This window comes from Buteo buteo, chromosome 11 (assembly GCF_964188355.1).
Source record: "Buteo buteo chromosome 11, bButBut1.hap1.1, whole genome shotgun sequence".
In the NCBI taxonomy this organism is placed as follows: domain Eukaryota; kingdom Metazoa; phylum Chordata; class Aves; order Accipitriformes; family Accipitridae; genus Buteo; species Buteo buteo.
In genome coordinates this window covers 39,157,131-39,173,767 of record NC_134181.1, presented here as the reverse complement: position 1 = coordinate 39,173,767, position 16,637 = coordinate 39,157,131, and the positions used below count along the sequence as shown (strand labels likewise).

Genomic DNA, 16,637 nt, shown 5'->3' with positions numbered 1-16,637 from the left:
AGGTCATTGCAGAACTAACAGCAGGCAGGTTCTGTATTAACTTTCATCTAGAGCCTGTTCAGTCTAGACAGTATTGCACTCACCAAGTTACTGAGTTTAATTATATACAGGGCTGAACAGATCCCTAAGCCATGAAAGAGGAGAGTTGCTCTCTTAAGATAAGGGTGGGGTTTTTTAAGCATTTAGATAAAGGAGGAGCAAATCACCTTTAGTTTTCAGATGAACAGGCAAAAATACTTGAAATTTGATAATGTGTTAGCTTTGCTCAGGATCTGACATACTGATTCAGAATACAGGGCCAAGTGCTGCATTTTCCAGAGAAAGAGAATCCTCCTGACTCTTCTAAAATATGTGCAGTGTCATAAAACTGTCATAAATTCCAGATATCTTCAAAGCATAAAGTAATCCCATCCAGCTGTTATGGAGCATTTACCCTAACTGGAACACAGCTACTTTCATTTTGAGTACACAACTAATAAAAGTCCAAAAAAGGATGCGAACATGCATGTTTCATGTTAAGAAGGGGACCAATAAACAGGATACACACATCCTTACCCATTCTTATCTACAGCAATATTTCAATTTCTTTTCCATTTTTTGTCAGCATTCTCAGAGATAATTTGCTTCCAGAAGTCTGACACCAAAAAAGCAATTGTCACAAGATAGCAGCAAGAATAGACTAAATTTTTTTTTAACCTTCCTTTAAGCTTTCCATGCTTCCTAATTACAGATACACTGGAAGAGCTCCTTAATGTAGTCTTGCAGTACCTGTTCTCTAATGGATGCAATGCTGCTTTTTTCTGGAAAGACCACCTAATTTTTACCTCCTATACAGATCAAAGCTACATGTCTTACAAAAGATTTAAAACTTACTATCTACATGGCAGCAATAAACAATAAAATTGTTTACTGATTGAGCAGTGTGATTGAGTATGAATGTATGTGTGCCTAATGCTATGGTGAATTGCACCTTGAAATCAAGCAATGCTTTCATTTGTACTCAAGTGTAGAATAACAAAGCTAGAGGTAAAAGATGGTTCAGGTTGCTTTTTTTTAAACCTGTTCCTGTATACACGTCTTTATCAACACTAAGCTAGATCATATTCTACTCAAAGTATTATATTGATTTTTTAAAAAGCACAAAAAGAAGGCAAGACTGTGTGCTTATGTAAGCCTATGTTCAAATAATGATTCCAGGGTGTGCATGCTTTCACTGGTGCTATCTGGTTGATTCATCAAAGTAGTCAGGCTGCCAAAACACTTCTCTCCTTGGTTTAAGCTGTGATGCTTTAGCCAAAAACTGTTGAGTTAAGGAAGGACATGCTTCCTTTTTCTGTTTGGATTGGATTCTGATACAAGAGAAATGTCAACTTGTTAGACTTAATTACGACAAAATTTAGAATAAATTATGAAGCTGTCTGTATCTCTGTAAGTGCTTCAAATGTTAATGTCTGAAGCTGTTAGGGGTTGGTATTTTTGAGAATGACTGCTCCTTTTATAGTTCTTTTTTGTGCCAAAACTGAAAAATATCATGTCTTTGGTATGGAAAGAAACATTAATGGTCAATATTTAAGGGTTTTGATGGTTTATATTTGCCATTTACTGCCTTTTCAGAAGCTGGGATTGAAGAGGCAGTAGTTAGGACTGCTGTTAAGTCTATTCCAGAAATACTTTTATGTTTTCACCTACTGCTAAAAGTACTGATAGCCTCAGCTTTAATCAATGATTTGAGAATCAGTGGATCCTGATTCAATGGAGTGTGGATAGCAGTTATTTTCTAGTTTACCTTTCTAATTTTTTTTAACGGATACTCTTCTTTTGTGTGTGTATGTGTCTTTTAAAAGCTTTTAAAAGCTTTTTAATAGTAACTTTCTGCCGTGGTAGGAAGCCTGCCAAGGTCTGTACACTTAAACCTCAAATCTTGTTTTAATGGTTTAATATATTATAGTACAGGATCATATTAATGCTTTTGCTTTCTCAGCCCACTTATTTCATTAGCTAATACAACAGAGACAGAGACACATGTTTTTATTTTCCCCGTGTCCTGACTCATTTGTGAGCCAAACTGAGTTAGGATGTGGGAACCTCTCCCCCTTGTGCAGAGCAAGGGATGGAGAAATAGCTGCTATGCAGTATGGTTCTCTGCTCAAACTGTAATATACATAGTTCAGGGAGATTGAAGACAGCTGTGGATATGTCTGCTGAAGAGATAGTTAAAATATCTTTGTTCTTAATTTGTAACTCTAAGTTTGAAACCATATTTTCTATAGTTGGGTATTTTGGTGTTTGCAGGATTTTTTTTTAGCTGTAGAGTTTTCGGGGAACAGGACAGGGAGTAAAGAAAGTTGAATTACTGGGTTATAACAGTTAATATCCGTTTCTTGCTTTTTAAAAAGGAAAGGTATTTTCACTGACTATAGAAGACCTGTAGTTAATTTGGGATTATTGCAAAAAGCAATAGGAGACAATTTCAAAATTAGCACTACACTGGTTAAAAATACTTTTAAATTGTCAATTCTAGAAAAGTCATAGGTGGGAGAGACCTTAGACTGATGTTATGCAGAGCCCTGTTAAGCAATCTAGAATGTTTCTAGTGAGGGGGATTCCTCCACTTCTCTGGGCAACCTATTCCAATGCTTAATTGTTTCATGGTGAAGACTTTTTGCTTATATCCAGACAGAATTTCCATGGAAAAAAAATTGTGCCTGTTGCATCTAGTCCTGTCACCATGTGTCCTTGTGAAGAAAGTACCTCCATCTGCTCTTAGGCACTGGAAGACTCTGATTACATCTCTCCTGAATCTTCAGGCTGAATAAATCAAATTCCTTCAACCTTTCTTCATCTGTCAAGTTCTCGAACCATGTAATCATCTTGCTAACTCTCTGCTAGACCCTTTTTTATTCTTCTGTGACTATTTTGAACTGGGGGGATCAAAGCTCTACATAGTATTGCAGGTGTAGACTGTCAGGGGTCCAGTAGAGTGTAAGAATCCCATCCCTCGATCTGCTGGCTGTACTTTTAGTGATGCAGCTAAGCGTACAGTTTGCCTTTTTTACTGCAAGGATGCACTTCTGATTCATGTTCAAATCCAGTTCATTTACTGTTTAACCACTATTGTATTTCAGCCTAAGATAATGGGTTGTTTTGTTCCTATTGCATTTCAACCTTGTTTCAGGAAAAATCTTCTTATTCTTTTTTTTCTGTGTGAGCACAAGGGAATACTCATTTTGTGGTGACTGGTCCTACTCTGCATTTTGCAGTTTAATAGGAGCTTGAGTCATGCTTGAAATGTTTTTTGGTTGTGGATCCACCAGGGTGTGTGTTCTCCTACCATCTTGTCTTCCCCTCTTTGTCATGGTTGTAGAATGGACTATAGAATTTGGTCTGTTTGATTATGTAAAATGTAATATTCTTATGCTCTGTCTTTAGAAAAGTCTTACAGATTTTTAACTCTGTTTCTTATTCCTGGTTGGAAAGTGTCTTCCACAGATCTTTTTGTGACAACAGCCTGTTGCTTAACTCCTTTTCTTAGAATTGCCTTTTTAAAAAAAAATCTCTCCCAAATACTGGAGGTGACTTCACTCCCATCCTAAGTATTAAACATTAATAGACAATAGACAATCTCCTTCTAGTTCACCTATCTCTAGAAAGTCTTATTCCTCATTTGACAATTTATCTGAAAATATGTCCTTCAATTGCTATAATACTGTGTGGTCTGAAATGGCTTGAAGAAACATTTCGGATTAGATTCCAGCAGAATTCTCTTAATAGAGCCAATTACTTAATAAAAGCAGTAACAAAGAAGAAATTATGTCAGAGATTTTAGGCTGATGTTCTGTTTACCGTCAATTCTTTGAGAAATAAGAGCTTAATGCAAGGTTGATTTCATTATACTGACCAAGCTTTTTCAAAAAACCACAAGTAGTTAAAAGCATTTGGGAAATAAAATTGTGCTGTATTTAAATGTGCCAGTTATGTGCTCAAAGCCCTACATAAAAAATTAAATTTTCAGTTTAAATGACAATCTGTTCAGTTTCTAGATTTGTTTTTTAGTGTCTGACCAATATTATACTTATTTAGTCTGAGAGGTAATAATAATTCATAATGCTCAGAGCAATTGGAAACAGAAACCAGTCCCTTTTAATTGTTTCCTTCCGTTGTATTTAATTCAGCTTCTCTGGATACATTAAAATTCTTGGATGATAGGTTTGTTTTCTGCTTGTTGTCGTAATAATAAAAGCTGGACCCCACAGGAAGATTTAGAAAAATACGGTATTCCGAGCTCTTTTTGAGAACCAACCAAACTTGTAAGTGAACTTTTTTTAAGTGGCCCTTTTTTCCAATCTTTATATTCAAATTTCAACATTCTATGGATGCCACTAATATTTAAAGTGAAATTTTTAGTTTATACAACTACAACGTTTAAAGGAAACTTACTTTCTCTTCCTTTAGTTTCATTTACCATTTTCAGCACAACTGTATCCTGGGTTTTTTTGCTCACATACTTATAAAATGATGAAAAATGTCTCTAGATTTTCGAGGTGAGCACTCCTGGTTTTTAAATCATGTAAAGAGTCCTGTCTTCAGCCCCAGTTGTTCTATAGGTCTGTTTTCAAGTGCATCCAGACTGTTTTGATACCTTGCAATTTCTTTCTTCATATATTCTGAGCACAAGTCTTCCTTCTTCATCCACAGGGTCAAACCTCAGGTGTAGGTTCTGATGATCTCATATACATCACTGCAGCATCCTGTTTTCTAATTTTGAAGAGTGCATTCTTGCCTGTTGATGTCCATCCTGACTGTTGCAAAGATCACTATTCCAGCTCATTGCTTTAACAGTATTGCATTGTTTGCTTCTCCTTTCTCTGTGCTCCCACATTTCCAATATAAGCTATTGTTCTCACTTTGAAGGCTGTGTACCCTTCCATCCCTCTTTCAGTACTGAGATCTCATCTGTGCTTCAAGTGATGCTGCTGTTTAGGCTCAAACTCTTAAATTTTCAAATAAATATTGCTGTGCTTTCTCTGAAATGTGTGGAGCAACCTGGGAGAGAAAAAAGACATTGTAAGCTCTGTGAGACAAGGTACTATCAAACTTTATTTGTACAGTGACTGGTGATTGGCTTTAACGGACTCCTGGTCTATGGTAAATAGAGTATCTTCTGCAATAATGCCAGTTCAACAGGTACTTGTTGAAACTATATCCAGCATTAAGTCACTAGACTGGAAGCTAGTGTGTTAGAAACTGTCCATCAGATTCAGCAATGCTTCAGCATTCCTCCTTACTTTAATAAGGAATGTCATATCTATCCTTGTAGTCCTGAGACTTAAAAATTTGCTAATGCTCTTTAGTAGCTTTAACTAGTACTTTTTTTTTTTTTTAATCGTTTGGCTCAATGTGTGCATGTGTGTCTGAGCAGATCTGTGTTTAACTTAACTGTGATGATGCTAATGTGCATCTTTCTCCTCCCCTTCCCACATCACTTGGCCATCCTGGGGAAGGAGGGAGAATATTTCAGCCAGGGGATGAAAACCAGGACTGAATTTTTTCTCCCTCAGTGGATTGTGTAGCAAAGGAAACATGATCATTCACATTTGACTTTTGTAACTAGCTTGCCAAAGATGACCGTGACAAGAAAAAGCCTTTCTCCCTACCTTTAGCCATCTTCTTGATACAGATGTGATCCGAGGCATTACTGCTTAGAGGGTAGGGGGAAAGAACTTTTCAAAAAGCAGCTCTGTAAACAGACACAAGTAAGAATTTATTGGCTTTAACAATCTGATTTTTCCCCTTTTTTCCTTAAAGCCTTGTACTGTATGTTGTATTTGTTTGCCTAATTTAAGTAACATTGAAAAAGTTTTAACCAAGCATTAATTTAAATCCAATTTCCTGTCTCTCTTGAGGAGAAAGGAGGGAGAGCTTCATGTTTTTTTCTTTTGCTTTTAAATTTTCCCACCCCTGTGGCTGGAGGAAGCTGTGTGAAGAACATGTTCCCACAGACTGGGGGTCTCCAACAATGACATTTCCGTTTGCAAGCAGGCAGCAGGACGGCAGGCGAGGCTCAGACCACTGCCTTGGGCATTGTGAGCCTGAGCACGTACGCTTACGTCACCAGAGTTTGAACCTGCATTTGATGGACTTTGTATAAAAAGTGCTAAAGCTGAGCAGGAAACGGAGATTTCCCTCACATTCTTCTAGAAATTGCCTTTAGTTTTGTTTTTTTCCTCTGTTGGAGGGGATTGCAGTTGTTTTCCATTTGTAATCCAAATCATTGGTTTGACAAGAAATACAACTGCCTTGGTTCTCAGCCTGTGTGGCACAGTAACACTGTGGGATTCTGGGTGGAGTTTTCTGCACTAGGAATGACAAGTTTTATGTCTTGGCAAAGACAGGTGATGACTATTATGCTGTCAGGTGAAAGGTTGACTTGTGTGATTGCGTTTCTGCAATTCTGTGACTGGAGGTCATAGTTCCTGCTACGTTAAAATTTTAAAAACTTAAGCAGGGCAGCTAGTTAGCTTCTGCTTAAGCCCAGTTAAGTGAGTTAGATATTAAAGCGTATTTATATTTCTCCATACAGGTCTAAAAGATAAACTGTGAGTTGTTGTTACTGGTTTTTTTCTTAATTAAAAGTTTAAACTGACTGCTATCCACTTAGCCACTTTACCATTGTTTGACTGCCAACAGCCAAGTATAGAGTAATTTAAAAGGTCACTGAGGCATCTTGTTCATAACTCTTTTGGACTGGGCTGACTCTTTTTACAATATTATATACAGTCTCAGGAGATGCATTTACCAGTGCCACTAATTTTCCTACTGGAACTAAAAGGTCGAGAGTGCAAGACTGCAGTTTTCAATTTCAGTTTCAATCCCAAAGATAATGATTCCCTGCCTCTGTCAGTGTTAAATCTGTTGGAACATCTTCATTTCCAAATTAAACTTAATTTTTGTTTGTGATCTTGTTTGCATAAGTTTCTGTATAGAAGTCATTTGTTTAGAAGAGAAAATACTTGTCCTCAACAGTTAGAAATTTTGTCGTGATACTAAAGCGGTGGAAGTAGAAAAATAAAATCTTACGTTAACAGAGATGCTAGCACTTTGTCTGTTTCTGGGATTTTAGGCATACATCTTTATCTCGTTTGCTTGTCTATCTTGGTGTGTATGGCTGTACCAAATCTATACTCTTACCCTTACTCTTACTCTACCACAACATTTTACACCTTTTAACACACACATTTTGCACGGGTTTTTTTGGTGGGAGGTGGGGGCAGTGTGAGCTTAATATTATCTCTAATTAATATAAAAGATAACTGACTTTCTTATCACTACATTTTATTGTTGTTCTCTGTAGTAGTGTGTTTTGGTTTCTTACCACAGAACCTTAGTATTAGGCTGTTCACTTTCTCTGCTGATTTCTTCAAAGGTATTAAAAAAAACCCAAAAACAAAACCCCCACAAGTATTGGTGAATTGGTAGAAATAATACATCTTAGATTACGATTTTAATATTGTTTAAATTTTTTTCCCTTCAAGAATATTGACATAACAAACTTCAGCAGTAGCTGGAATGATGGCTTGGCTTTCTGTGCGGTTCTCCATACTTACCTCCCAGCTCATATTCCCTATCAAGAACTAAACAGCCAGGACAAGGTAAGACATTAAAAATCCCATTCCTAGGACTGTGAGACTATATATAATTAACATGAGTTAATAAAGAAGAATTAACAAATTTGAGTTCTAAAAAAACCAATATTACTAGGAATCATAACTGAAACACTTCAAACTACTTTGCTGCTTTTCTTATTATAACCTTTTAATATTATGAGATCATTGGGTTAAATGGAACTTTGAAACAGAAAAAAATAACAGAAGTTCATAAATTTTAAGTCTGAGGCATTTTATTTAACCCAAACAGTTGGGAAGTGTTTTCAGTTCAGGTTTTGGAAGCAAGGGGTGTTTAAGCTTAAAGATTTTAAATCCATCAGATTTGTACCTTGACATGTTTTGTTCATCCCTTTCAATATCACAAGGATGTTGTTTCATCCTACTTTCTCATACCGATAACTGACTGTGATACTCTTTTCAAGTGATAGGTATCCAATAAAGGTAAACTAGATGTCAAGACTGCAGAATAGTCTGTATGTATTCTAGTGTGCTACAGTTAATACCTACTGGTGTGTTATCTGGAGATATGTTATTAATGATAATATACTCTAAAAAAATAAGACTATTTCATTAACACATGAAGATACTTTTAATTCTTTTTAGAGAATAAATAATCCATTCTTTAGCATTTTATAACTCAGTCATTCTTCACTGGAAATGATTTTTCAGCATTATCTTCTGAATGAGGAATTAATACAAATTTTCCATAAATTTTTGGATTATATTAGGACACGTTCATTCCTATGGCTCTCTTTAGATTACTATAGTCAAATTATGGACGCCATTTGAAGCAAAAGTAGCAGCATTACTATGAACTTTCTTACGCTGCTTTATTATGTTTGAAGTAGTATTTCCTTGGTTTCTAACATGTTTTTATATCTCATGCAGAGAAGAAATTTCACTTTGGCTTTTCAGGCAGCTGAAAGTGTTGGCATCAAATCTACTCTGGTAAGTTTTAACTGCATACTGAATGAATTATGACCCATTTATAAAGATCAAATTATTCTGTTCTGTACTTTTGAAAGATTTTGATGCTTTTAACTTAAAAATAGCAGCAGATGAGCTCAGCTAGAGGTTATTGCCCCTGTATCGTACTTGACTGAAAAACGTAAAAGATACTCCCTACCTCAGTGGCTTTGTTTAATAAACCCACTGTCGTCAACAACTTAAGCTTACATGTTTTTTGCGTGAAATAGTGACTGAGATACAGACCTGTAGTCCAGTAGCTACAGCAAAGGCAACAGTGTGATAGCCTGTACCAGATAAACTCTTAAGCTATAAAAGGAAGATTCATCCAACCTCATCTCTCAATATCATAAGAAATAATAATAAAGGCAATGGGTTTGTTTGAGAATAATTTGAGAAATAGCTGTGTGATACAATCTTCAAGAATTCATTAATTCTCTCCTGTCTCTGACCTACTTTCAAATTATTTGGCGTTTTTGAAATTCTGGAGGTACAAATCAAGCTATGTTATTTGTTCTTTTGCTTAGTGTAATATGAGAGTCAAGATTTATCTCTTAAAGTTTTCATTTGTCATCATTGTAAATAAGTTTTTTTTCAATTATTGTTTATAATAAGCTTATACAAATCTTAGCATAAAAGAATTAGTTTTCAATAGTGTAGTATTTCTAGAAAAGGAAGATTTCTGAAGGTATGGAATTGGGAGTAACCCAAGCCCTTGTCAATAATCCCAAAAATGCAGCTAAAATTGCCAGTATCAGAAATGATACTTCAGTGATACTTTTGTAACCTAAATTCTAACAGAGCTGCCATAGTTAGCAACTAATAATACAACACAGTTAGACATTTTTAAAAATAACACTTCCCTTGATCCTTATCAGCACTTTTACCCCCCCCAGCATTGTTTTTGCTGACAATGGCAGTGTAACTGTTGGGCTTTTGTACTTTGACTTTGTCAGTGATCTGAAACATTGAAGTTTCTTACCAAGTACTGCTGTAAGAACTAGATTGTGGAAAATAACTGCAGTAATCCTTCCATAATTCAGCTTTAGTCTAAATGGTTACTGTCTGTCCTTTCTTTTTGTAATGTACTTAATTACAGATACTCTAAAAAGGCAAACTGAATGGAATGAAATCTTCTAAGTGCAAATTGTATCTAGCATAAGGATTTAGAATCTATTTACATACCTACATACGCAGTGTGTATGATGTGTATGTTTGTGAATTCTTTTCCTTGTCCATATTACATGGGCGGAGGGTGAAAAAGGGTGTGAAAACGACTGTATGTAAATAGTAGTGGTAATGTAAGGGGAAGTTATTTGTTTCCTGAATAAGAAAGTGTTTGACTACTTTCATGTAGAAAATTTAAAAAAAAATCTTCTCTTTTTTGAGTTCTGGAAGTTCCTGGACCCAAAGCTTACAAAATAGACCCTTACAGTAAACAAAATTTATGAGAAACTACATCACTCTGTTTTCCTTTGTGCATGTGCCTTTGAAAAGGGTAGATCAGGCTTTGTTTACCCTGCTTATTCACTGACAATCTGCTATACTGTTACTATGAAACACATGTGAACTGGGCCGTCAGTTAGACACGAACTGTTCGCTTTGTTTCTTGGATATACCCAGACTGGTAGTAAAGTAAACTTCCCTCTTCCTTGCCTCTTTACTCAAAAATATGTATAAAATAATCTAAAGTTCAGTAGTTTACTGTAAAATGGGATTCAATTATTTATTGATGCTTGACTCTTACCCTGATATGAATTTTTAACTTAAGCTTCAGTTAATATCTGGGCCTTGATTCTGTGACTCACGGTTCTAGGTAGATTGCATTGACTTGCAAGGCTGGTGTAGGGGTATGTGAACACTAAGGTCTTGACTACTATACTAATTGTACTAAGTGGGGGACGACTCAAGCATGCACAACATTAGTTATTTTGTTGACTTAAGATCAAAATGTCTATCTACAGATAAGCTATTCATAGCTGTTTGCATTTTGTAAGCCATACAAAGATATATGGAAGAAAACAGAGCTTTCTTCATCAGTGCTTTAAATTGTGGAAACTTTACAGATTTACCATTCCCAGGAATTTGTAAAAACACTACAACATTACTCACAAGGTTATCATTCCTGATTTTGACCAATCTGTTTTCTGTGACAGGACATCAATGAAATGGTGCGAACTGAGCGTCCAGACTGGCAGAATGTCATGCTGTATGTTACAGCAATTTACAAATACTTTGAAACCTGAAACCCTAATAATTCAACAGATCCATGGGATAGAACCAACATGAGCTACGAGATGGAAATCTTATTGAAATGCTAATCCCCATTTCACTGAAAACTGGCAACATTTGAGTCCCCTCAAACTTCAGTGGCACTATCCTGGATTGCCTCAGATTTCTTCAGCTACTAAGCCTGGAAACAACTGTTTAAAAGCAAGAACTTGTTGCCACAGTGCTTGTAATAACCCAAGTTATTAAGCTATTCAGATTAATTATGTAGCCTAAAGAGCCTGGACTACTTACGTGCTGCCTTTCCAGCCAGACTTCCTGAAGCTTTCTTTCCTAGGAGAGTGAGATGTATGGATCCTCTAGCATATAGGAGACTGAATGTACAGATAAAGCTTTGAGAAGGAAAAGGGTAACATGGCGTCATATTACTGAACTTTCTGTAGCATCCTGATACCACAGAGTCTGAATATTCTACCCGCAGCATATGGCACCCCGATACAGTAGAGTTCTTAATGGTAATTTAGTTACTGCCTTTACAGCTATTTTCCCTCCTTTAACTATTCTAAATATGCACAATATTCTAGGAAAACAAGCTTTTATTCCATAACGACAAATTGAGTGGAAAAGTGCTCTCGATACCTCGAAAAATTTGGCACAGAAGAACTCTTCATTCTAAAGCTTCATTATAAGCCTACCTCTGTCACAGCGATGTGGCTTCCAACTTTATCTTATGGATTGTAAAGACTAGCACATACAGCTCCTGGTTTTCAGGATACGCTATACTTCAAGGAATCTGTCCAAACTCCCTGTGCTTCCATTATAACAGAAATGAATCAATAATCAACCCTTGTATGGCTTGTTCTTTCTCCTCTTCCTCCTTTGCCTGTGTAGCACACACAGCTACTGCAGGCCTTAGTCTACAGCAATACGAGCATAGTCATGGATTTCTGTGGTAGAATTTTGGAACTGGGATGGCATTTCCTCTGCAGAGAAGATATTTTCAATAAGATATAATAATGAAGTAGTTTGTCTCAAAATCCAGCTTTGCCATGTTTTCTGTGTGTTTTTGATTGATCTTGCACATCCTCATCTGACTGACAGAAGGTGAGATGTTCTCTGACAAGAACTATGGAGGAACTGATGTAATGTGTATACACCCAGTAGTCTTGAATATTGCATGGAAATGACTCATTGTCACAAGGAAGGAATTGAGATTTAGTCTGCTCAACTTCTATTTTCCTAAAATGTACCTGGATTTATGTAACAGCTCTCGGGCAAAAGAGTTCAAGTAAGTGCCTTAGCGATCATTGAATTGATACATCCTGGCACTTCAGGGCCTCGTGCAGAATGTTAATGGCTCAGAATGATTTCATATATCCATTTGTCATAAGCTGTTTGTTGTAATCTTGTTTGTCAAATCAAGGGAAGACTTCACTCTATCATTGCTTCTGCCTCTTATTTTTCTGAATACTTATCAGCAGTTAAGCCACAGTTGAAAGTCTCTCATTAATATTAAGCAGAAGCCTACTTTAGAAGTGAGTTCTTTAACAATTGCTATTTATAAGCACATGCTCTTTCAACACAGTAACCCTGTTATAAAGAAAATGAATCTGCCATTCCTATGGTGCTCTTATGACTGTTAAGGACAGTTTGAATGTCATAGATGTTAACCCAGTGAATGCAGCTGTGCTTGGCATCTGTGAAACTTCATCATGGTATAAAAGCACAGATTTAACTCAAAATTATTGCCAAATACAAAAACTTATCATCTGAGGAACATAGCCCATGTGAAGAGTAATAATTCAGCATGTCTCTAGCAGCTAGCATTGTATAAAAATATACATTTACACTGACATGTGCCTGTGAGAATTACAAAAAGTTTGCAGAACAACTACTTAATCCATACTGAGGGCCTTTAGAGAAGTTTTCAGAGCAGCAGTGTCTCACACATTCTTACAGTTCTTTAGAACCCTAAAAGTAGCTAGATACCCTCAGATTATTAATTGGTGCATTTGAAGAGCCAACATAATCTAAAGACAGTTGTTGCAAGAGAGGCTTCAAGTGAAAAATCTTCATTAACAGATTTTAATAAAAGTCTGATATACAATTTCCTCTCCTGTATATTTCTTAAAAAAAAATTTGCTTACTTCATTTCTTCAAATAAGTTTCAGTAAGAGTAGTCTTATTGGAAATACACTTTATTGCTCTCACATTCCATCTCCTACTTCTAAATTCCAGGTTTTGCCAATTTGTGTTTAAAAAACCCTTTTATTCACCCTCTGAACAGACATCCTTATCTATGATTGTCTTATTTATTGCCTTAGATTTTAAGAAAATATTTTTCTAATGAAAAGGATAGAATTTCTTGGTCTAAATTAATTCATGACCTGTTTTGCTAAGGTAATTTGAGCTTTAAGCTGATTTTTTTCTGTCCAGTGGTCAACTTCATTTACCTGGAATGTTGTATTAGTCCTTAACTGAAATAACACTAATAGTTAACCATTTGTAAAAGGGGAAATCACATTTTCCAGATACTTTCTGTTAAAAAGATGAGCTGCTAGTCTTCAGAAAGAGAGAAAAAAAAAGTTATTAGTAATTAGAAAAATCATCTTGTTTTGAACTTCAGAGCTCTGCAAACTTCTTGGTGTGATCTGTCTGATAAACCTCTGCTGAATTCATACCTGTAAAGGAATATTGGGCTTCATGAAGAGGGTTTTTTTATAATGATATATCTGAGCCTTTACACATAAGATGCTGCACTGCTGTCCAAGTGGAAGTAATGAAGCAATGAAAGATCTAAAACAAACATAATGCCCTGCTGCATTCTACAACATGTTTTTTCTGAAGGTTCAAACTGCATTCAGTTTTTCAAGAGGAAGAATAGCTGTAGCTCTTCTGGACATGGATGATACTGTTCTGTTTGGTTCCTACTCATAGTCAATCCTGAAACAGCCTGGTTTTTTTGTACCTATGAAGTGCAAGTTTATGCTGATTTACTTTCTTTTTAATCCAGAACATATTTCTGAATGTACTAAAAAAAGGACAAATATTTTATCATCAATTTATATTATTGCATTTTAATATGTGCCTTGCAAATGCCTGTGCTGTAGTATATCAGGGTTACTCATTGCCAGCTGTAGGGGTGGGGTGGACAACAAAATGGAGCTGTTGAACATATTGATGCACTTACAGCTATATCATCTTCTGGATCCTGTCTACTGAAACACTTCCACAGATTAGAGAGGTCAGTTTAGAGCCAGATGTGTATTCAGTTTGGCTAGTTGTCATCCCGATGCAAGATCATTAGCAATGAACTGAATGAACAGTTGTGAGGTTTTCTTTACCAAAAAAAAAAAAGGATGGGAGGAAAAATTAAAATTTGGTTATTTGGGAGAATTCTGTCAGACAGGTTTTGGTATGGAGTATCTAACAATAGCAGAACTGAGATCACTTCAGAATGGATTACACTTGATTTGGTTTTCAGTTGGTTTTGTTCGATCCAGTTTGATGTGGTTGTCTTGTATATTTAAATAGAAATATTAAATTAATATCTCTGGTGTGGATCTCTGGCCCTCACAAAGACCTCTTATTCTCATGCCTCTGAAAATTTGTTAGTGAAATTTTCCCTTTTAAAAATGTGTTTGTGGTTAGGTTACCCAGAATATAATATTTAATTACAGCATATTCTGATTTAAAAGTAAATTTTTGTCTCCTTTGCATAAAATATATTCCTCAAGTTACATGTAGCATTTCTGATAATTTTTTGTCTCCAATTTTGTAAAATATTTCCACTGTTTGTGTTTTTCTGTAAAGTCCATCATCATGCTTTAGGGGCCCCTTAATTTGCCAGAGCTAAATGAACTCGGCTTTAATGTATTGGTGTAAACTTGTATTAACATCATTGGCAGAGTCATACTCTGGTTTTACATGCATAAGGAGAAATAAATTTGGCCCTTGCTCTAATGATGTAGTACAGTGGTTTAAACTGCTAAGGATCTGCCTTAAGAGTTTTGTAGGCATGGTGAAAACTTCTCATTGGCATCTCATTTCTGCTACCAATCTCAATGATTTTCAGTTCCCTGATTCAACACTTCAGACATTTGGATTCTGTTGCATGTTTTGCATCACCAAAAAATGACTTTTACTCAATTCTCTCTCTTTCTGTGGAGTTTTGGCCCAAGGTACATATTTTGTTATAGCCTAGTTTTAAACAAGATTATTTGGGAAGTTAGAGATATGGAGAGCTTCTGGGTGTTCTTCTTACTTTCTGTGTTCTGCTTGTGATTGGTTTGGGAACGCTGTCTGTTTTTCAGGTGATAGGTGATAATATCTTCCAAAGCTGCCCCCTTTGGATGGCTGGCGTGAAGCTATGCATAGGCTAAAGTTAAGCCTTTAAAACTGTGTTCATGGGACTCATGTGGTGACTTTACTAATTATTTGCCTCTTGCAACTAATACAATCACAGCTTAACTGCGGGCTGCATCAAGCAGGAGCTATTAAGGGGCAGAATTTTTCTGGGAAGGAATCCAGTTGTACACCTTTACACTATTTTTTGCCTATTGTGAGGAATACTTTTGCTGAGGTGGCCTAAGAAAAAGGATTTTAAAATAGTAGTGTTCATGTACAGACTGATTTAACTATATAGTTTGTTTGTGGTCCTTCCCTTAACTTGGTAAATATTTATTTCTGTTTTATTTTTATGTTCTGCCAAGCTCTATTTCTGCAGTTCCTTTCTTTAAGCTAGCATTAGTATATGAATACATAGTAACATTAACCAGTTTGAGGAATGATTTGGTGAGAAGTGGTATTAAAGTGCAGTTGTCATCCACAAGTTCTGGACGTGCCACCATGCTTTCCCAAGTTGGTGTGTGTTGATTGGCAAAACACGTTAGAGCTGCTTAACTCTCCCCCATGACTTCCTTATCTCCCATGTAGCCTACATCACCCCAGGGTGTCCATCAGGTGCTCTTGCCCCCAAATTATCAACTCCTTAGATGAGTTAAGAGTTCATAGCCATCTCTTAATATATTCAATTGTCCCTATTTAGAAAGGTATCTCTAATAGTGTTTCTGCTTTCAAAGGAGAGTGGCTGGATGGGTTTTAAACTACTGTCTGGCTTGCTGAGCATTCCCAGTCCTTCATTCAGCTAAGTTTTTTCGGTTGTATTCCCTGATTTCAGTATCAGTGTTGTAGTACGCTTTGTAATTGTCAAAGCCAAGATGTTAAGCATTTGGAATATGTAGCAAGTATGCTTTTGATAATTAATGCTGAGTATCTTAAAAGATCAAGGTTTGTACAGTTCTGATCTCTGTTAGTGTTGATACGAGTGTCTTTTTCTCCTTATGTATTTGCGCTTGCCAGTTTTTGGGATGCAACACCCTTGAACTCAGTTTGACAAGGCCGCTATCCTGGCCTCCTTAAATTAATTCATTCTGCGGTAATAGAATTATTTCCTCACACTGAAACTTCAGTAAAACCTATGAATACCAGATGACATTTTTCCAACTGACATTAGCTTTTACTTGGAATATTCCTTACCCTTAGGCCACTATCTGCCACAGAGTTTCACATAAAGTTCCCATCAGTTCCAGCAGGACTCATGGATACAAAACAGTAGAGTAAACTTTTGGCAGAATATTATGGCAGCCTGATGCAATTAAGCTGGTTTCATTTTAATCCCCTATTTTCAGGGGGTTTCAGTTTAGCCAAAATCACTTACTCAAAGCTGAGATGTGGCACGGTTGTTCTCCACTGGGAAGTATGCTTCTGTTTAATAAT

General features: G+C 36.2%; 1 protein-coding gene across 3 annotated transcripts in view; it reads left to right on the top strand.

The window, feature by feature from the left end:
• Positions 1 to 14,822, top strand: part of SPECC1L (sperm antigen with calponin homology and coiled-coil domains 1 like) — a 70,160-nt gene extending 55,338 nt beyond the window's left edge. For all 3 annotated transcript variants that reach the window (XM_075041670.1, XM_075041671.1, XM_075041669.1), the window contains exons 14-16: positions 7,533 to 7,649; positions 8,553 to 8,612; positions 10,787 to 14,822. In XM_075041670.1, the coding sequence (XP_074897771.1) occupies positions 7,533 to 7,649; positions 8,553 to 8,612; positions 10,787 to 10,876 (267 nt within the window). In that variant the 3' untranslated portion in view covers positions 10,877 to 14,822. The remainder of the gene's footprint in view (positions 1 to 7,532; positions 7,650 to 8,552; positions 8,613 to 10,786) is intronic.
• Positions 14,823 to 16,637: the final 1,815 nt, after the last annotated feature.